We start from the raw sequence: 18053 nt of genomic DNA, 5'->3' as shown, positions 1-18053 counted from the left end.
CAATTTCAAATTAACAAAAAAATATGCATATGTTTTTTTTCTATAACTAAATGGCTTTTTTTAATAAAAAAAAAACAACTTATGTACATAAAACTTTTTCTGAACAAAATTATCTAATTTGTCCGCATATTTAAGAAACTTTCTTTTGTTGACGTCCAGATACCAATTTGCCGACTTGTTTTTCGTATGCAGATACATAAGCATGACCTTTCTCGTAAAAATGCGGTGATAGCAATTCGTTAGTGCTCAGGGAAAAACCAAAGTGGCAGAGAGAGTCAACAAACGAAACATCGCTCCGTCATCGAATTAAACTATATACATGTTATATTTGGGCTTACCAGACTATCAATTTGCTGATTGTTTACACAGGCGACACTCGGTAAAGTTCGGCTTCAAAACACAACCGTTATTTAGCTGCCATATTTTCATAACACTGACCGAGTGAAATATTTTCTTGAAGAATATATACGAAATTGATGCGTGAAAAGGAAAAAAATCGTACACAGGAGATTAAGTTTATGAGTTATATGCATTCAAAACTTGAATTTACATTATTTTTCAACAGTCACTCGTTTCATATTACTTTAATATACGATTCTATTTATATTTTTGTTTACCAGGTATTACATTAAAATGGCCATGAATCCAAATTACATACTTGTAGCCGCTATTGATTTTGGCACAACGTATTCCGGCTATGCATTTTCGATGAGACACTCGTTTAAAAATCAACCAATGACAATTCATACGAATCAGTGCTGGAATGCTGGATCACAACAACTGATATCATTAAAAACACCAACATGTCTGTTATTAGATGCAAACAAACAGTTTGACTCGTTTGGATACGAAGCTGAAAACAAGTATGCAGAAATTGTGATGGAAAAAGAACAACACAATTACTATTATTTTCACAGATTTAAAATGTGTTTGCACAAACATAAGGTATATGTAAAATGTCTTAGACAATACGGAAATTAGATAACCAAGTCACATTTACTTTATAGTATTACATGTGTAGGATTGTATGATTGATTGCTTGGTGTTTGAACGCCACTTTCAATACTATTGTGTAATTCGTGTCGGTCATTCGTTTTCGGTAGGACAATTTAGTCAATTAAGGTTGCAGTCGAGTATACCTGCCCCGTTCAGGACTCCAACTCATTACCTAAGTCTAAACAGGATAGCTATACAGTAGTTCGACAACTTAAACCACTCGACCACGAATAATAATAGTTAATAGTTATCAAAAGTCATTAACATATGATATGATGAGAAGAAGCAAGAAGCGTAAATGAAAAATAAATTAACAGAATGACCTTCCTCACGACTGCTTTTTTTTTTTTTTTTTTAGATAACTACGAATGTACGATGCCATTGTATAAAAGTCTGTCGTAAGTTGATTATTAAGTTTTTCAAATTTGTTTTTCAGGATGTCTCAATGGAACTGTTACTAGAAGACATAACAGGAAAACCAATGCCAACAATTGATGTGTTTACATTATCCATAATGGCCATGAAAGATCATCTGATGTCATATTTGATAAAGCAAGGCACTAAATTAGAATTGAATGATATTCGATGGGTTTTATCTGTCCCTGCAATTTGGACAGATATTTCAAAACAATTTATGAGAGAAAGTGCAGTAAAGGTAAAACTATGTATAATGATGAATATGTTTTACTTATAAAAAGCATATTCCCCCTTGTTTTATTGATTTTGTATTTACATTGCATCATAGATCAAATTTATTCGTTCAATAAAATTGAGAATGGAAATGGGGAATGTGTCAAAGAGACAACAACCCGCCCAAATAAAAAACAACAGCAGAGGGTCACCAACAGGTCTTCAATGTAACGAGAAATTCCCACACCCGGAGGCGTCCTTCAGCTGGCCCCTAAACAAATATATACTAGTCCAGTGATAATGAACGCCATACTAATTTCCAAATTGTACACAAGAAACTAAAATTAAAATAATACAAGACTAACAAAGGCCAGAGGCTCCTGACTTGGGACAGGCGCAAAAATGCGGCGGGGTTAAACATGTTTGTGAGATCTCAACCCTCCCCTTATACCTCTAACCAATGTAGTAAAGTAAACGCATAACAATACGCACATTAAAATTCAGTTCAAAAGAAATCCGAGTCTGATGTCAGAAGATGTAACCAAAGAAAATAAACAAAATGACAATAATACATAAATAACAACAGACTACTAGCAGTTAACTGACATGCCAGCTCCAGACTTCAACTAAACTGACTGAAAGATTATGATTTCATCATATGAACATCAGGCACAATCCTTCCCGTTAGGGGTTTAGTATCATACCATCATAACATATATGAGAAGAACATAACCCGTGTCATGCCAACAACTGTTTTTAGAATAAATGTGTTTAGTTCCGATGCAAAGACTTTATCAGTGACTCAATATTAACGCCAAAATATGCAATCTTTAATGACTTGACAACAGTATCGTAGTTATATCCCTTCTTAATAAGTCTATTCAAAGGTTTTGTAAGTTTCTGAGGTGAATACTGACACCTTTGTGCTTTATAAAGAATATTACCATAAAAAATTGGATGTGAAATACCTGAACGTATTAAAAGTCTGCATGTTGAGCTATATTTACGAATAATGTCTTTATACCGATGATAAAATTTAGTAAATGTTTTGACTAGTTTGTGATATCGAAAACCCTGGTGTAATAATTTTTCAGTAATACATAAATTTCTCTCGTTAAAATCTAAAACATTGTTACATACACGAGCGAATCGTACAAGTTGAGATATATAAACACCGTAAGATGGTGACAAGGGAACGTCACCATCTAAAAACGGATAATTAACGATAGGAAATGAAAAATCATCCCTTTTATCATAAATTTTAGTATTCAGCTTTCCATTAGTGATATAGATATCAAGATCGAGAAAAGGGCAGTGGTCATTGTTAGTATTAGCTTTATTTAAAGTAAGTTCAACAGGATAAATTTCATTAATATACATACTGAAGTCGTCATTATTGAGAGCCAAAATATCATCCAAATATCTAAAAGTATTATTAAATTTGTTTATCAGATGTTGTTTCGATGGGTCTTTGCTTATTTTTGTCATAAATTGTAACTCATAACAATACAAAAACAGGTCCGCAATAAGTGGTGCACAGTTAGTCCCCATTGGAATTCCGATAATCTGACGATATACGGAATCCCCAAAGCGAACAAAAATGTTATCTAGTAAAAATTCAAGGGCATATATAGTATCAAAGCATGTCCAATTAACATAGTTTTTTTGTTTATTGCTACTAAAAAATGACCTAAAAGAGTTTGAACATATATATTCACATTCTGATTTTTTGAATATATGTTCACTTGTGTTAAAAGTGATCTTTTGTTTAGACGAGTTGTATATACATTATGTACACAGCCATGTATCACCATCATTGATGGCGATCCGATGGATACATCTGTTGTAGGGTTGTCACTGACTCAGACGTATATATATATATATATATACAACTCGTCAAAACATCAACCCAACAATGCTAGATCTGTAAATTTGCTTTTGCAATTTTTTTGTTCTTCCCTCGCCGGGATTCGAACCCATGCTACTGAGATATCATGACACCAAATCGCCTGCACTGTAGCCGTCCCGCTAGACCACACGACCACCTGGGCTTCACAAAAATAAAGCTTTCGGTGGCCGTGTGTTACCTTTTATATATATGAGTCTAAAAGATTGTGTAACACAATCTTTTAGACTCATATAATTGTTCCTGTTTGTGTAGTATTGTCAACTCTGATGATCCAATACCTATTAAGTTTACTGGTTGGTAGATTTTTATAGATATATATATATATAATTTTATTCTGTTTAGTATTAAATTTATATTAAGATCCATTTTGTTACATCTTATGATCAATTTTACTTGGCAATCGCCAATGGCAGTCAGCAGGGTTAAAGAACATCAGTTGTTCGACCTGTTAGTCAAATGCGTTTTGTTTAAATATACTTTTTCACTTTTTTGGTCTTTTGGAAAATGTTGTTTGTGCTGTTTTTATACCCTTCTACAACGAAATTTGTTTTACATGCACACGTATAAAAATTGCGGTTTTTATCCAACGCAATCATAGGTTTGAACGTAGTTTTCGATTTAGACTCGTTTATATGTATATATATATATATATATATTAGAACTGACGTGGAAAGGTAACACACGGCCAGCGAAAGCTCTATTTTTAAGAACCCAGGTGGTCGTGTGGTCTAGCGGGACGGCTGCAGTGCAGGCGATTTGGTGTCACGATATCACAGTAGCATGGGTTCGAATCCCGGCGAGGGAAGAACCAAAAATTTGCGAAAGCAAATTTACAGATCTAACATTGTTGGGTTGATGTTTAGACGAGTTATATATATTATATATATAAAAGTCTATAAAAAGCACCAACCAGCAAATTTACTATGTACCGGATCGTCTAGAATAGGTGATACTATGCAGATAAGGAAAAAATAATATCAGTCTAAAAATTTGCACAACGGTACTGATATAAGGTGTTATAATACGAAAATGTTGTTATTAAATCGTGTTGACAAATATTTCGGCTCAACAAATGGCCTTCTTCAAGTGTCACAAGTTTTAACAATACTGATACATAATGTATAAGGTGTAAAAATAGATCAGTAATAATACAGGTAAGTTTTAGTCGATTAATTTTAATCCAAAATCCTGAATATCATAATATAAACAAAACACTATAATTCAATATACGAGACTGTGTATATTAACAATAAAAATGAGTGAAAAACAAAACTGTTAGTATTTCTTATTGATGCCGTTTGGATGATGTACATTAAGTTCCTTTATCCAAAAGCTTTCCCGGACCTGTCGCTGGGCATCACTCCAGTATATGTTCTGTTCAATTACTAGAATTTGTATGTGGTTAAAGTCATCAGGTTTGTGACCCGACTGTATGAAGTGCTGAGAAACTGGGAGAAGTGACTTCTTAGAGATATCACTCCTATGGCCATTGAGTCGTTTGTGAAAAGGCTGCTTAGACTCACCAACATATTGGAGGCCACAAACCGAACATTCTAGTATGTAAATAACATTCATACTTTTGCAGGTAACATTGCAAACTATCTTATAGTTACTTTCGGTTGCCTTACTGTGAAATGTTGATGAATGCTGCATCTGTAGGCAGCATTTGCAGCGTTTTTCTTCACACGAACGACATTCTCCAGAAGTTCTTCTATTATCAGACACTTCAGCCCGCACAGTCGGGTCACAAACCTGATGACTTTAACCGCATGAAAATTCTAGTAATTGAACAGAACATATACTGGAGTGATGCCCAGCGACATATAACTCGTCTTAAACATCAACCCAACAATGTTAGATCTGTAAATTTGCTTTCGCAAATTTTTTGTTCTTCCCTCGCTGGGATTCGAACGCTACTGAGATATCGTGACACCAAATCGCCTGCACTGTAGCCATCCCGATTTACATTTGGCTATGCAATGTAATTGTGTTTTTTAGAGTATAATAACAATTCATCGTAAAAAATGTAGGATTCTTCCAAAATATTTTAGATAAATTTAACATACTAATTTCAAGACTATTAGACTACACACATGATTCAGAACCTTATTCATTTTGCTTCTTACTTCTTAGCGGTATGCATGAAATGATTATGAAAGAATTTTTAAATGCTGATGATTTGTGAAATTCCGGTTTTCGGAAATTATTCTGGTTATATCACAAACAAATGTTCATTTTGTGATTGATGTTTCTTTATATTGAAGTAAAAGGATATTAAACAGCAAATATTGACTTTTTGACAGGTTGGTATATCAAAGAGTAATCTACTCCTGTGCTTAGAACCAGAAGCTGCTTCTATATATTGCCAATACCTACCTACAGACAAACTGACTGGTATAGAACCAGGATTCACAATGGCAAAACCGGGGACCAAGTATATGATTGTAGATCTTGGAGGTACTTATTAAGTTTCACTATTTGTTTTATACACGATTTTAAATAGTTAACAAGATACACTAAATCACTTGGGTCTGTTTTCGTTGAATTTAGTCTAGGAGGCATTATTTTTATATTATTCATTGATTCTGGCATCTTACTAGATGTCAGTATCTACGGGTACTCTGAAATCCTACATTCATGTTAATTTGACCTGATGATATAGTTTGTAATGCATTTTGGTCATTCAATGTTTCCTTGTTTTGTGTTATATTGTATTTTAATGACGATAAATTATTACTTCTGTCCTAGTACTCGTACTGCATGTTCTCCTTACAACGAAATCTTTATATTTACCTGTGTACGTTATTTGAATAAACGCCATTTTGTCCAAGGTCATAGTTGTCTTTTTAATATTGTGTTACATCTCATCCCCCTTCATATTCATAATATACAAACTTTGTGCCATATATCATATTTATTCGTTCACTTTGTGTTACTTGTTTTTGTTAAAATGTCATTTGATTGAGTAAAGCCATTTCAGTTGATATGTTATAGTGTGTCTCTCTGTTGTGATGATACAATCATGTTACGATGAAGGATGGCACCTGTTAAAACGTTTACACCCGCTGAATTTGTTGGTTCAATGGTTGTAGTTTGTTGTCAATTGTTGATGTGGTTCAAATCGTTACTCGTTTCTCTATTTTTGTTGTGGATTAGACCGCTGTTTTAACCTTTGAATATTTTTACACTTGTCATTTGTGTGGCCCTTTATAGCTTACAGTTCATTGTGAGCAAAACTTTAGGCTCTGTGTTGCAGTCATGACTTTGACCTATAATTTTTACTTTTTACAAATTGTGCCTTGTATGGGGGGTTGAATCATTGTCACTAATACCATATTGATTAATATCAATCTCTCTGCACCGAACACTTTGATGCACTTTAGTGTTCTCACTGTTAATAACAACCATTCAAACATAAAGTTGTCAATATTTCCGAAAAATGAGGTATTGTGTTTTAAATATGAGTGATATTGATGCCAAAAACAGACTGAACTTTGATTGAAAGATTGATATTTAAGTTTGTGGACAAAATCCCTACTCTGACAGGCACACGGTTTAATCGATTTTAACTTTTAGGAATTTTGGATCTCAATGCTCTTCAACTTTGTTCTTTATTTGGCTTTTTTTTTTTTTAACTTTTTTGGATTCGAGCGCCACTGATGAGTCTTTTGTAGACGAAACGCGTGTCTGGCGTATATACAAAATTTAGTCCTGGTATCTATGATGAGTTTATTTAAATTAACCTTTTAATTTTAGGTGGAACAGCAGATATCACGGTACACGAAAAAATGTTAGGTGGTCATTTGAAGGAATTATGTCGAGCTACCGGTGGCGACTGTGGCGGAACTTGTGTTGATGCCGAATATATTCAGTTACTGATAAAGATTGTCGGTGCCCCTATCCTCAAAATCATGAAACAAGAATATCTTGAATCATATCTAGACTTACTACGAGATTTTGAAACAACAAAGAGAACAATTAAACCAGGCTCAAAAAAGGTCAGAATAGTAATACCATTTTCAACACTGAACACACTTTGTGAAATGCATCTAAAAGAAAACTTTCGAAGTGTCATAAAATCATCATCATTTTCAGATTCCATTGTTATTCGTGGTGATAAAGTGCATATAGATGCTAATGTTTTAAGGAAACTGTTCGACAAAACAATTGCAAATATCCTATTGCTTATCAAAGAAACACTTCAAATGGAAAGTGCAAGATCCTTAAATAAAATTATCCTTGTTGGTGGATTTTCGAACTGCGTTCTTGTTCAAGAAGCTGTGAGACGAGAATTTCCAAACTGTACAGTAATTATACCGTTTGATCCTGGTTTGTCTGTCTTACAAGGTGCTGTTCTGTTTGGTCATAAATCGGACGTCATTTCATCTAGGATTAGTAGATTCACGTATGGAATATCGTTTAATCCAAAATTTGACCCAGCTATCCACGATGAAAAATATCGTTTTTTATCAGATGGGGTTTGGCGATGTAAAAATGCTTTTGATAAAATATTAGAAAAGGATTCGGTAATTCCAATTGGAACTGTAATACACAGAAAGTATAACACAAAAATTAATGTGAATAAAATAGGGCTTAAACTATTTGCAAGTGAACAACATAATCCAGTTTATACAGCAGATGATGATTGCTTTTCTCTTGGTAATATTGGCATTGATGTCTCGGATTCGTCGAGGTGCCAAGTTTTAGAAGTCGGGTTCATTTTTGGGAACACTGAACTGAGTTTGACTGTGATAGAAGCTGCATCGGGTAACAAATGTATGGCACAATTTACATTAGAATAGCAATTTTTCGTAATAAACAAACATTTTGATGCGATCATCTTCTAGAATAATTCTATAACAAATAACTCTTGTAATGTTAACTACCATTTTAAAATGTACTATAAATCTTTAAACACATTTTGAAAAACTTGTTTATATCGGATTTTATTTTTTATAAAATAAGAAGACGCACAACTTTTTTCACTCTCACTGAGGTAGGTCTAATATTAACAAATAGATTTACCATCATGTTAATAAAAGGTGTAAAACCAATATCTTGGTAATTTTGGTATCAAATGAAAAGTGAATAATTGGTGATCATTAGAGAACACTGTTTAAATTTTAGTTTTAGATAATGAAAGAAAAATGATGAATTTGAAATTAGTGGGTACATTTTTTCTGTTTGTACGATCTTAAGTACCTGTTTTTGGTAAATCAAAAGTTCCGGGAATTAGTTCTCTCGTATGCCCAGTTGAAGGTATGTTTATTTTTTTCAGTACGATTCACCATAATGTGTTGCTTTGGCATGCAATGATCGTCACATTATTTGAACTTAAGAAAAAATGGCTGTGTTTTTTTTTTTTAAATTGAGGAATTTAATATAGATAGAAAATGGGTCGTGAATTAATGGTTTACTGCTAATGTGTTAGAGAGTAGAGAAATTAACGATGGGTACTGCAGTTCAGGTGGCTGGTTCACCATTCTTTGGGAAAGTTTAAAATGTGTTCATGTCTATCTTTTGCATTTTAATGACAAGTTATGTTAATGACAATAGAAAGGATGTGTGATTCTGATAAATTCTTTGCCTAAAAATGACGGATTTTAAATACATAGCGAATAATACATGGCAAAATACGTCTCATATGTCGTATCATCCCGAGACACCAATATCAGTCCAAGGGCCTTTAGGCCCGAGGGATGATATTGGTCGAGGGCGATACGGCATGTGATACAGATTTGCCATGTTTTATACGATTTATCATATATTTCAACAGAAGAGTATTATATTATATGAACTGTTTTCTGATCCATAGCACTGGGTTACCTTCAGTTATACTTTTGTTTTGTTTCAAAGGCCTTTAAAGAACTGCTCAATTACTTATCCAAAGCACCTAGGTTATCTTACAATTTGCGTGCTGTTGTTTTAAAAATATTTTGTTTATTGTTGTATTTTTTTGAGTGTTTTTGTTTTGTATTCTTTATAGTTCCGTTTAGTGTGCCCAAAAATATGAAAACTTGACGTTCGTGAAGTCACATACCAAACAATGACGTCATTCAATAAATTGCGTCACGTCCGAATGACCGTTCTATTGGACCTATTTTGAGGAAAAACTTTCTTAAGCAAAAAAAAAAAACAACAAAAAACTGACTTTATGTAAAAAAAAAAGGTAGGGGTGTGATAAAGGGTATGCGATAAAGGGTAGGGATGTGATAAAGGGTATGCGATAAAGGGTAGGAGTGTGATAAAAGGTATGCGATAAAGGATGCGCATCAAAGTTGCGCGATATGGATTAAACAGCAGGCTATTTATCAAATATGCAAAACTACTGTACTTACTACTAAACATATGAAAAATTATTTTTATCGAGATTTTATATCAACTCTGCTTAGTATTCATTCACAAACAAATATTCATAATAACGTTCAAGACGCCCGACCACCCGTAAAAAGGAGAGCACTCTTCTTTCTGCATAATCAAGTCGTAAACATGTTTGTTTGTGAAGAGAGGCTAACATTCTGAAGAATTGGAAAATATGTGATCACTTAGAAGATAGAAAGAAGTTAAATTAAAATATTGCGAACTTAAACAGTTAAGTGTCGTGATCTAATGCCAAACAAAAATAAATGGTAAAATTTTGTCAAGTGGTGTTTTTCTAATTCCAAATTATATGACCAATTTATTTCGTCCGTATAATGTAAAAGCTGTCTTAGTTTTACTTGATTTTGAAATTTTGGTACGTTGTTGTCATCGTCGTCCATGAAATAAGACGAGTCATATCATCTCGTAATACATATTATGCTTACATTAACATACTGTTCACCTTTTTTAAAAATCTACAATACAATATGAATGAGTTTATTTTTTTCATTTAAAATCTTTCCGAAATTGCGTCAACAAGAAGAAGAAGCCTATTATATTTCAAATAAATACGACCATATGGAACAATACACCATAAACAATTACACAATAAAACAATAACAAAACATTAAAGACAGAGAGATATAATTACCTGATTGATGATATGATATAAATGCACAAAATTGTTTTATATACCAATAACAAATACCTTAAAATACATTATAACTTATCTATTCATTACAATTTCACGGGGCTAAGAACTGGTTATAAACAGAGGTGCTAGTCTTGTACAGAATTTTGATTTAATAGTCGTCTCTCGCCCTTTATGATTTATGTAGGTATTTATTCATATATTATGAATAAAAAACCCATGTATGTCCCTTTTTATTATATTTAGGTATTCATTCATATAATACGAATAAATATATCCCATATATGTCCCTTTCCATTTCATTTAGGTATTCATTCTAATATTAAGAATAAAAGAGAAACAAAAAACATATCTGAAAACTTTCGGAGCATTATTATTATTTTGCTATACCGGTATCGCATAACCTTTGATGATGATTACGAAATTGATGTAATACACGTACTTTGAGGATCAGAACATACAAATTAAGATAATACAATTAACACGGCAACTACTTAAAAGGTAGATACTATCTGAGGATTTTGACTATTCAGCTATACAATTTACTATTTCTGGCACAATTGTTTTGCATTTGTTACAAGGGAATTAAGATAGTTAATCAAACTTAGTATTAGGCATAAGATTCATTGCGTTTAATAATGATAGGGATAGATAAAATAACTATTTTTATGCCCCATTTATGGGCATTATGTTTTCTGGTCTGTGCGTCCGTTCGTCCGTCTGTTCGTTCGTCCGTTCGTTCGTCCGTTCGTCCGTCTGTCCCGCTTCAGGTTAAAGTTTTTGGTCGAGGTAGTTTTTGATGAAGTTGAAGTCCAATCAACTTGAAACTTAGTATACATGTGCCCTATGATATGATCTTTCTAATTTAAATGCCAAATTAGAGTTTTGACCCCAATTTTACGGTTCACTGAACATAGAAAATGATAGTACAAATTTCAGGTTAAAGTTTTTGGCTTCAGGTTAAAGTTTTTGGTCAAGGTAGTTTTTGATGAAGTTGAAGTCCAATCAACTTGAAACTTAGTATACATGTGCCCTATGATATGATCTTTCTAATTTAAATGCCAAATTAGAGTTTTGACCCCAATTTTACGGTTCACTGAACATAGAAAATGATAGTGCAAATTTCAGGTTAAAGTTTTTGGCTTCAGGTTAAAGTTTTTGGTCAAGGTAGTTTTTGATGAAGTTGAAGTCCAATCAACTTGAAACTTAGTATACATGTGCCCTATGATATGATCTTTCTAATTTAAATGCCAAATTAGAGTTTTGACCCCAATTTTACGGTTCACTGAACATAGAAAATGATAGTGCAAATTTCAGGTTAAAGTTTTTGGCTTCAGGTTAAAGTTTTTGGTCAAGGTAGTTTTTGATGAAGTTGAAGTCCAATCAACTTGAAACTTAGTATACATGTGCCCTATGATATGATCTTTCTAATTTAAATGCCAAATTAGAGTTTTGACCCCAATTTTACGGTTCACTGAACATAGAAAATGATAGTGCAAATTTCAGGTTAAAGTTTTTGGCTTCAGGTTAAAGTTTTTGGTCAAGGTAGTTTTTGATGAAGTTGAAGTCCAATCAACTTGAAACTTAGTATACATGTGCCCTATGATATGATCTTTCTAATTTAAATGCCAAATTAGAGTTTTGACCCCAATTTTACGGTTCACTGAACATAGAAAATGATAGTGCAAATTTCAGGTTAAAGTTTTTGGCTTCAGGTTAAAGTTTTTGGTCAAGGTAGTTTTTGATGAAGTTGAAGTCCAATCAACTTGAAACTTAGTATACATGTGCCCTATGATATGATCTTTCTAATTTAAATGCCAAATTAGAGTTTTGACCCCAATTTTACGGTTCACTGAACATAGAAAATGATAGTGCAAATTTCAGGTTAAAGTTTTTGGCTTCAGGTTAAAGTTTTTGGTCAAGGTAGTTTTTGATGAAGTTGAAGTCCAATCAACTTGAAACTTAGTATACATGTGCCCGATGATATGATCTTTCTTATTTTAATGCCAAATTAGATTTTTACCCTATTTCACGGTCCATGGAACATGGAAAATGATTGAGTGGGGCATCCGTGTACTTTGGACACATTCTTGTTGCTATTTAAGATGGTGTGCGTTGGTATTCGAGTGACCAGCGTCTCCTTTTTGTCTTTTATCACCATAGGTAAACGTTTCGGCAAATAAGCTTCCGAGTATAACAAAATAAATTCGTAATTAGAGTTCTAAGAAGTCAATCATAGATAATAGTGTAAAATTGCGTAAATGGTATTTTGATCAGAATTATTCAAAATGAGTTATTCCTTCCAAGCAATGTTATTTGCCTTCTTCACAAAAACTTCTTCTAGAACAAATATAATTTTCAATAATGATGGCGTTCGAAGATCTCTAGATAATTTCAATCACCATAATGCTACAAAATCTCTATGACGAAGTTAAGTAGCAACGAACGACTTTAAAAAGGTTTTGAATGATTACCGTAGCTTTCTTCAATTGTCGATATTAAAAAAGGATATGCTAATTGTTCCTGTATTATTTGTCTCTAAAAGAAATATCTACTCCTGTTTCAACTGTAATGCTAATGAGTGTATATAATATGCTTAACAATTTGCACATAATATTAACTCAAAACGACATTCAACTTCATTTCTGCTGCTTGAGAAATTAAGATACAAAATTTAAACATTTGATTTTTTGTCAAAGAGAAACCAAATTATAATCCTGGTACCTTTGTTAACTATCGTCAAATTTTTAACGAATGACGATACTATATTTTTTTTACCCCAAATGAATAATTTGAATAACAAATGAATAATTTGTATCTTTCCTTACATTCGAATATATATTAAGTATAATATGTGTACTTAAGGATTATTACAATGATATGGTTTGTTTCTATACAGACAACCAAATGGTATCTGAAAATAGCCATAACTGAAACCAAAACAATACTCCCCCTAGAAGTGGAGATTTTTGTAAAAGCACTTCAGTGAAATTAAATCAGGAGAAATTGGCATTACTTCTTTATTCTGATTCCTCTCATGTATAACAACCGACACAATTTTTCAGTATATAAATGACTAGTCACTGTGTCTCTTCATTAAAGCTGGAGATGGAAGAAACAACATCTCCAAACAACCTAATAAAAAACACTGAACCGGTAAAACAAAACAAAAAAAAAGTTTAACTCAAACAAAGAATCAAAGCTTTATTTTATCTAATATACTTTCCAAAATTTTGTAAAAACAAAACTAACCAATTTATATAAACTGCAACGGTATGTCACGGTTCTTCACAATAAAACACCTATATAATAACTTATCTAATTTTAAATACAGAAAATTGTAAACGAGTGATCGAACAAACCATTTAATCGGGAATGTGCAACGCACATGAGTTAATTATCGGTGTTGTTCGGTCACTTTGTATTACATTGACCCTAAAACATTTTAATAAAATAAAGTACAAAATGAAAGGAAAGGAAATGTATCTAGTTCTCATTTGTGTTTATACCATGTCATCGACAACGCCATGAAATCACTAACTGCTGTATATTGCGGATGAGTGAAATGATCGGATTTATTTAACATGTAAAATTATCGGGTTTTTTCATTGGAAACAACGGTTATTAAACACAATCAATTTACTATAAATAGATATTTGTGTATTTGACTAACCTAATGTTTATGCGAAACAGGAAAATGAGATAAATTTAGACGAAACGCGCGTCTGGTGTATTAAATTATAATCCTGGTACCTTTGATAAACATTTACACCACTGGGCGATGTCATTGTCGGTGAACGTTTCGTCACTGATGGTATCACCAGCCCAGTCAATACTTCGGTGTTGACATGAATATCAATGATATGGGCATTCTAATAAATTTCCTGTTACAAAACTTTGAATTTTTAGGAAAACCAAGGATTTTCATTTCCCAGGAATAGATTGTCTTAGACGTATTTGCATAACCTTTTTTCAATTTTGGTTCCTCAATGCTCTACAAATTTTCACTCGTTTGTCTTTTTAACACTTTTGATATCTGAGCGTCACTGGCGAGTCCTATGTAGTCGAAACGCGTGTCTGGCGTATTAAATTATAATCCTGCTACCTTTGATAACTATTGACTCGAAATTTTAACAAAAACGCTTCTTTTTGTATTGAAAAACATTGATGCGTGTATGACAAAATAAAATCGTTCAAATACCATCATAGTTTAACAGCCCAGTAGTCAGCACTTCTGTGTTGACAGGAATTGTCATTGATATAGTCATAATTATAAATTAGCTGTTTACAAAACTTTTTCAAACGTTAAGGATTATTTACTCCAGGAACAGATTACCTAAGTTGTACTTGGCAAAACCGTAAGGATGAGTCTAGTGTAGACATAATGAGTACCTAGCATTCAAAATGATAATTTTGTATCGATGATGAAAACATTTAACAAATATGGTATTTGAAAATACATGTCAGTAGATGGGGAAAAAGGAAGAAATTATTTTGAAAGTTACAGATGAATATCCTTTAATTGAATTTTAATTTACAAAAAGAACTTTTATTCAATTATAAGAAGCAGGAAGAAGAAATTGGTATTTTTATGACCGATCAATTTCACACAATGTATCTTATAATGAAGAGCAAAATAATAAAAAAAAAAAAAAAAAAAGAAGTAGTATTTCCCCCCATTTTAAGGAAGGTTGCGTGCTTCAATCTTTAAAAATTACAAAAAATATATTGAATATGATACTTTAATTTTATACGATTGCAATTTAGATAGCTGCAGGAAGCATATATCATTCATTTTTCACATTATTGTTTGTTACACATCGGTTTAGTGAGGAGTTTATAATGGTTTGTGTGTTAAGATTTTATTTTGTGATTTATCTAATCGATGGAGCTACATGTTGTTTCACAAATTTCTGTCATTGCAGTCGAAAAAGCTTAAAGACATCGTGTTTTTCATTAACATTCATTCCAAATATTCCAGAATATTCTCTAACACTACTGCTAAAGTCAAATACTTTCTTACATCTGGACAAGGATACGTTTTATAATGTAACCGATAATAACATCAGACATTTTTTACTGCAAAATAATGGGATTGTGACGGTAGCAAATGACACGTTTAAATATTTGAATACCATGAGAACACTTGAAATTTCATATGAAGAGGAACTTGATTCATCGACTCTTGAAACCTCACTTCGAAGCGTAAACTTGTCTACAATTGAAACATTGAAATTCGAAAATAATGGATGGGAAAAAATTCCAGATACTCTTTTCAAAAATTTAGCTGGAGCTAATATTTCTACACTTTCTTTGAACTTCAACATTCTATTGACTTTTGATGCATCATTTTTGAGGCCTTTTAATCTAGTTGGAAAAATTACATGCAGAAATAATCGAATTGAACGTTTGGTTATAACGAATGATTTCGAAAAAGTGAAAGAATTGGATCTAACTGCAAATCAAATAGTGATTATTCCGAAATTTTGTTCCGCAAATGAATCAACACTTGCCCCAAGTCTTGAAAAGTTGACTTTATTTGACAACGCTATTAGATCGCTTTCATCCAGATCTTTCAGGTGTTTGAACAAATTACGGGAATTGATACTTGACAATAATAGAATAATTGAGATCGGCAATGATATATTTTTACCATTGACAAGTCTAGAAAGGCTTTCAGTTAGTCATTTGAAACTAAGAAAACTTGAAAGTCGTGCTTTCAATTGTATTTCTTTACAAAAGTTACAGTTTATTCAAAATGATTTCAAGTTTACCGACTTGGACAGATTTGATTCAAAGTCAATTTTCCAATTCTTGCATAACCTCACTAACCTTGACTTGACGAGGAACTATTTGCCAAAAAACGAAACTATTTTTCTCCAAATGTTTGAACCTTTGGACAATTTACAGAAATTAGTTTTGCAAAAGACTTTTTTCTCAACCCTGCCAGACATGTTTTTCCAAAAGAAACCATTTCTTCGTATTTTGATATTACAAGGAAATAGTATAAGCAAATGGGATCGTACACTTTTCCACAATGTGACATCACTCAAAATTTTAAACTTCAATGGAAATGCAATTAATCTAATCAATGAAACGTCATTTCCCGAGAGTGTTTTTGCATCTTTGGAAAGTTTAGATTTATCATACAATCCATTTTGGTGTACTTGCAATCATAAATGGTTTGTAGATTACCTCCGTGCTTCAAATTTATCTACAAAACTGGTAAAGTGGCCTGACAACTACTTGTGTTCATTTCCAGAGAAACTAAAGGACACTAAAATAGTTGACTATTTGCCAACAGAAGAGACTTGCAGTGAATCAGACCCTTCTGACATTTTTATTGGGTCTGTTTTATTCTGTGCTGTATCAATTATTTTGATAGGAAGTGTGACTTTGAAATGTCAAAACAATATCCGCAATGCGTTATACCTTTATCATCTCTATAGACGTCGCCAGCGAAGATCTATTCGGTCGGATTTACCGGGAACTTACGAATTTGATGTCTATGTTGTTTACTGCGAGAAAGATCGTAAATGGGTTCACGAGGTTCTTTTGAAACGCCTAGAAGACGAAGAATTTAAAGTTTGTATACATTGTAGAGATTTTCCGGTAGGCGAAGATATTGTCGACAATATTGAAGAGTTTATGAATAAAAGCTGGAAGTTTATCGTCATTATGTCCAATAACTTTGCTAAAAGTGAATGGTGTCAATGGGAAGTTAACCTTGTTCAAGCAAGGAGACGCCGACGAGGAAAAAATGCGATGGTCCTGATAATGCTTAAACAGATTGACTCAAAACATATGACAAGTGCGCTTCGTACATTACTCTATACAACGCCATATCTATCGTACATAAAAGGAATTGGAAAAAGATTATTCTGGACTGCTGTGATTAACGGTGTTAAAAAGTCGTATGATAACTCTCCTGTTGCAGTTTCCTTTATTTCATAATTTTCCGACATACTTACTGTTTAGCTAAGTTATACAATTCTTACTTGTCTTTCTTTATTGCATTTGCCCTTAAGGAAATGCTCCTTTTTATAATGCTTATTATATTTATTTAGAAATAGAATGAACTTAGGATGAAACACGATTGCTTAGTTTACAGTTAGTGACAGTTAAACAAATTAATCCTGTTAAACACAAATCTTTGATTGACATATATAGTTATCAAAGGTACCAGGCTTATAATTTTATACGCCAAACGCGCGTTTCGTTTACATAAGACTCATCAGTGACGCTCAGATAAAAATAGTTATGAAGCAAACAAGTACAAAGTTGAAGAGCATAGAGGACCCAAAATTCCAAAAAAATTGTGCCAAATACGGCTTAGCAAATCTATGCTTGGAATAAGAAAATCCTTAGTATTTTGAAAAAATCATGGTTTGTAAACAGGAAATTTATTAAAATTACCATAGAATTGATATTCATGTCTTCACCGAAGTGCTGACTACTGGGCTGGTGATACCCTCGGGGACGAAATGTCCACCAGAAATGGCATCG

The 18053-nt window shown here is 32.7% G+C and overlaps 2 protein-coding genes across 2 annotated transcripts; both read left to right on the top strand.

Moving 5' to 3' along the window:
* The first annotated feature begins 626 nt into the window (after positions 1-626).
* Positions 627-8482, top strand: LOC143046904 (heat shock 70 kDa protein 12A-like). The gene is made up of 4 exons (XM_076219957.1): positions 627-945; positions 1433-1651; positions 5839-5992; positions 7292-8482. The coding sequence occupies exons 1-4, from the start codon at positions 634-636 to the stop codon at positions 8335-8337; spliced, it is 1731 nt and encodes a 576-aa protein (XP_076076072.1). The 5' UTR covers positions 627-633; the 3' UTR covers positions 8338-8482.
* Positions 8483-15299: 6817 nt separating this feature from the next.
* LOC143046903 (toll-like receptor 2) lies at positions 15300-17589 on the top strand. Its single transcript, XM_076219956.1, has one exon. The coding sequence runs from the start codon at positions 15390-15392 to the stop codon at positions 17499-17501; it is 2112 nt and encodes a 703-aa protein (XP_076076071.1). The 5' UTR covers positions 15300-15389; the 3' UTR covers positions 17502-17589.
* The last annotated feature ends 464 nt before the right edge of the window (positions 17590-18053 follow it).

Source organism: Mytilus galloprovincialis, chromosome 9, assembly GCF_965363235.1.
Source record: "Mytilus galloprovincialis chromosome 9, xbMytGall1.hap1.1, whole genome shotgun sequence".
NCBI lineage: Eukaryota > Metazoa > Mollusca > Bivalvia > Mytilida > Mytilidae > Mytilus > Mytilus galloprovincialis.
Note: the sequence above shows the minus strand (reverse complement) of the source record. Positions and strands in the feature narration are given on the sequence as shown.

Bases quoted from the DNA above. Each gene is read 5' to 3' on its own strand.
- LOC143046904 (XM_076219957.1), top strand. From the start codon at position 634: ATGGCCATGAATCCAAATTACATACTTGTAGCCGCTATTGATTTTGGC. The intron at 1,652-5,838 runs GTAAAACTATGT...ACTTTTTGACAG, and splicing joins TGAGAGAAAGTGCAGTAAAG to GTTGGTATATCAAAGAGTAA. The intron at 5,993-7,291 runs GTACTTATTAAG...TTTTAATTTTAG, and splicing joins TATGATTGTAGATCTTGGAG to GTGGAACAGCAGATATCACG.
- LOC143046903 (XM_076219956.1), top strand. From the start codon at position 15,390: ATGGTTTGTGTGTTAAGATTTTATTTTGTGATTTATCTAATCGATGGA.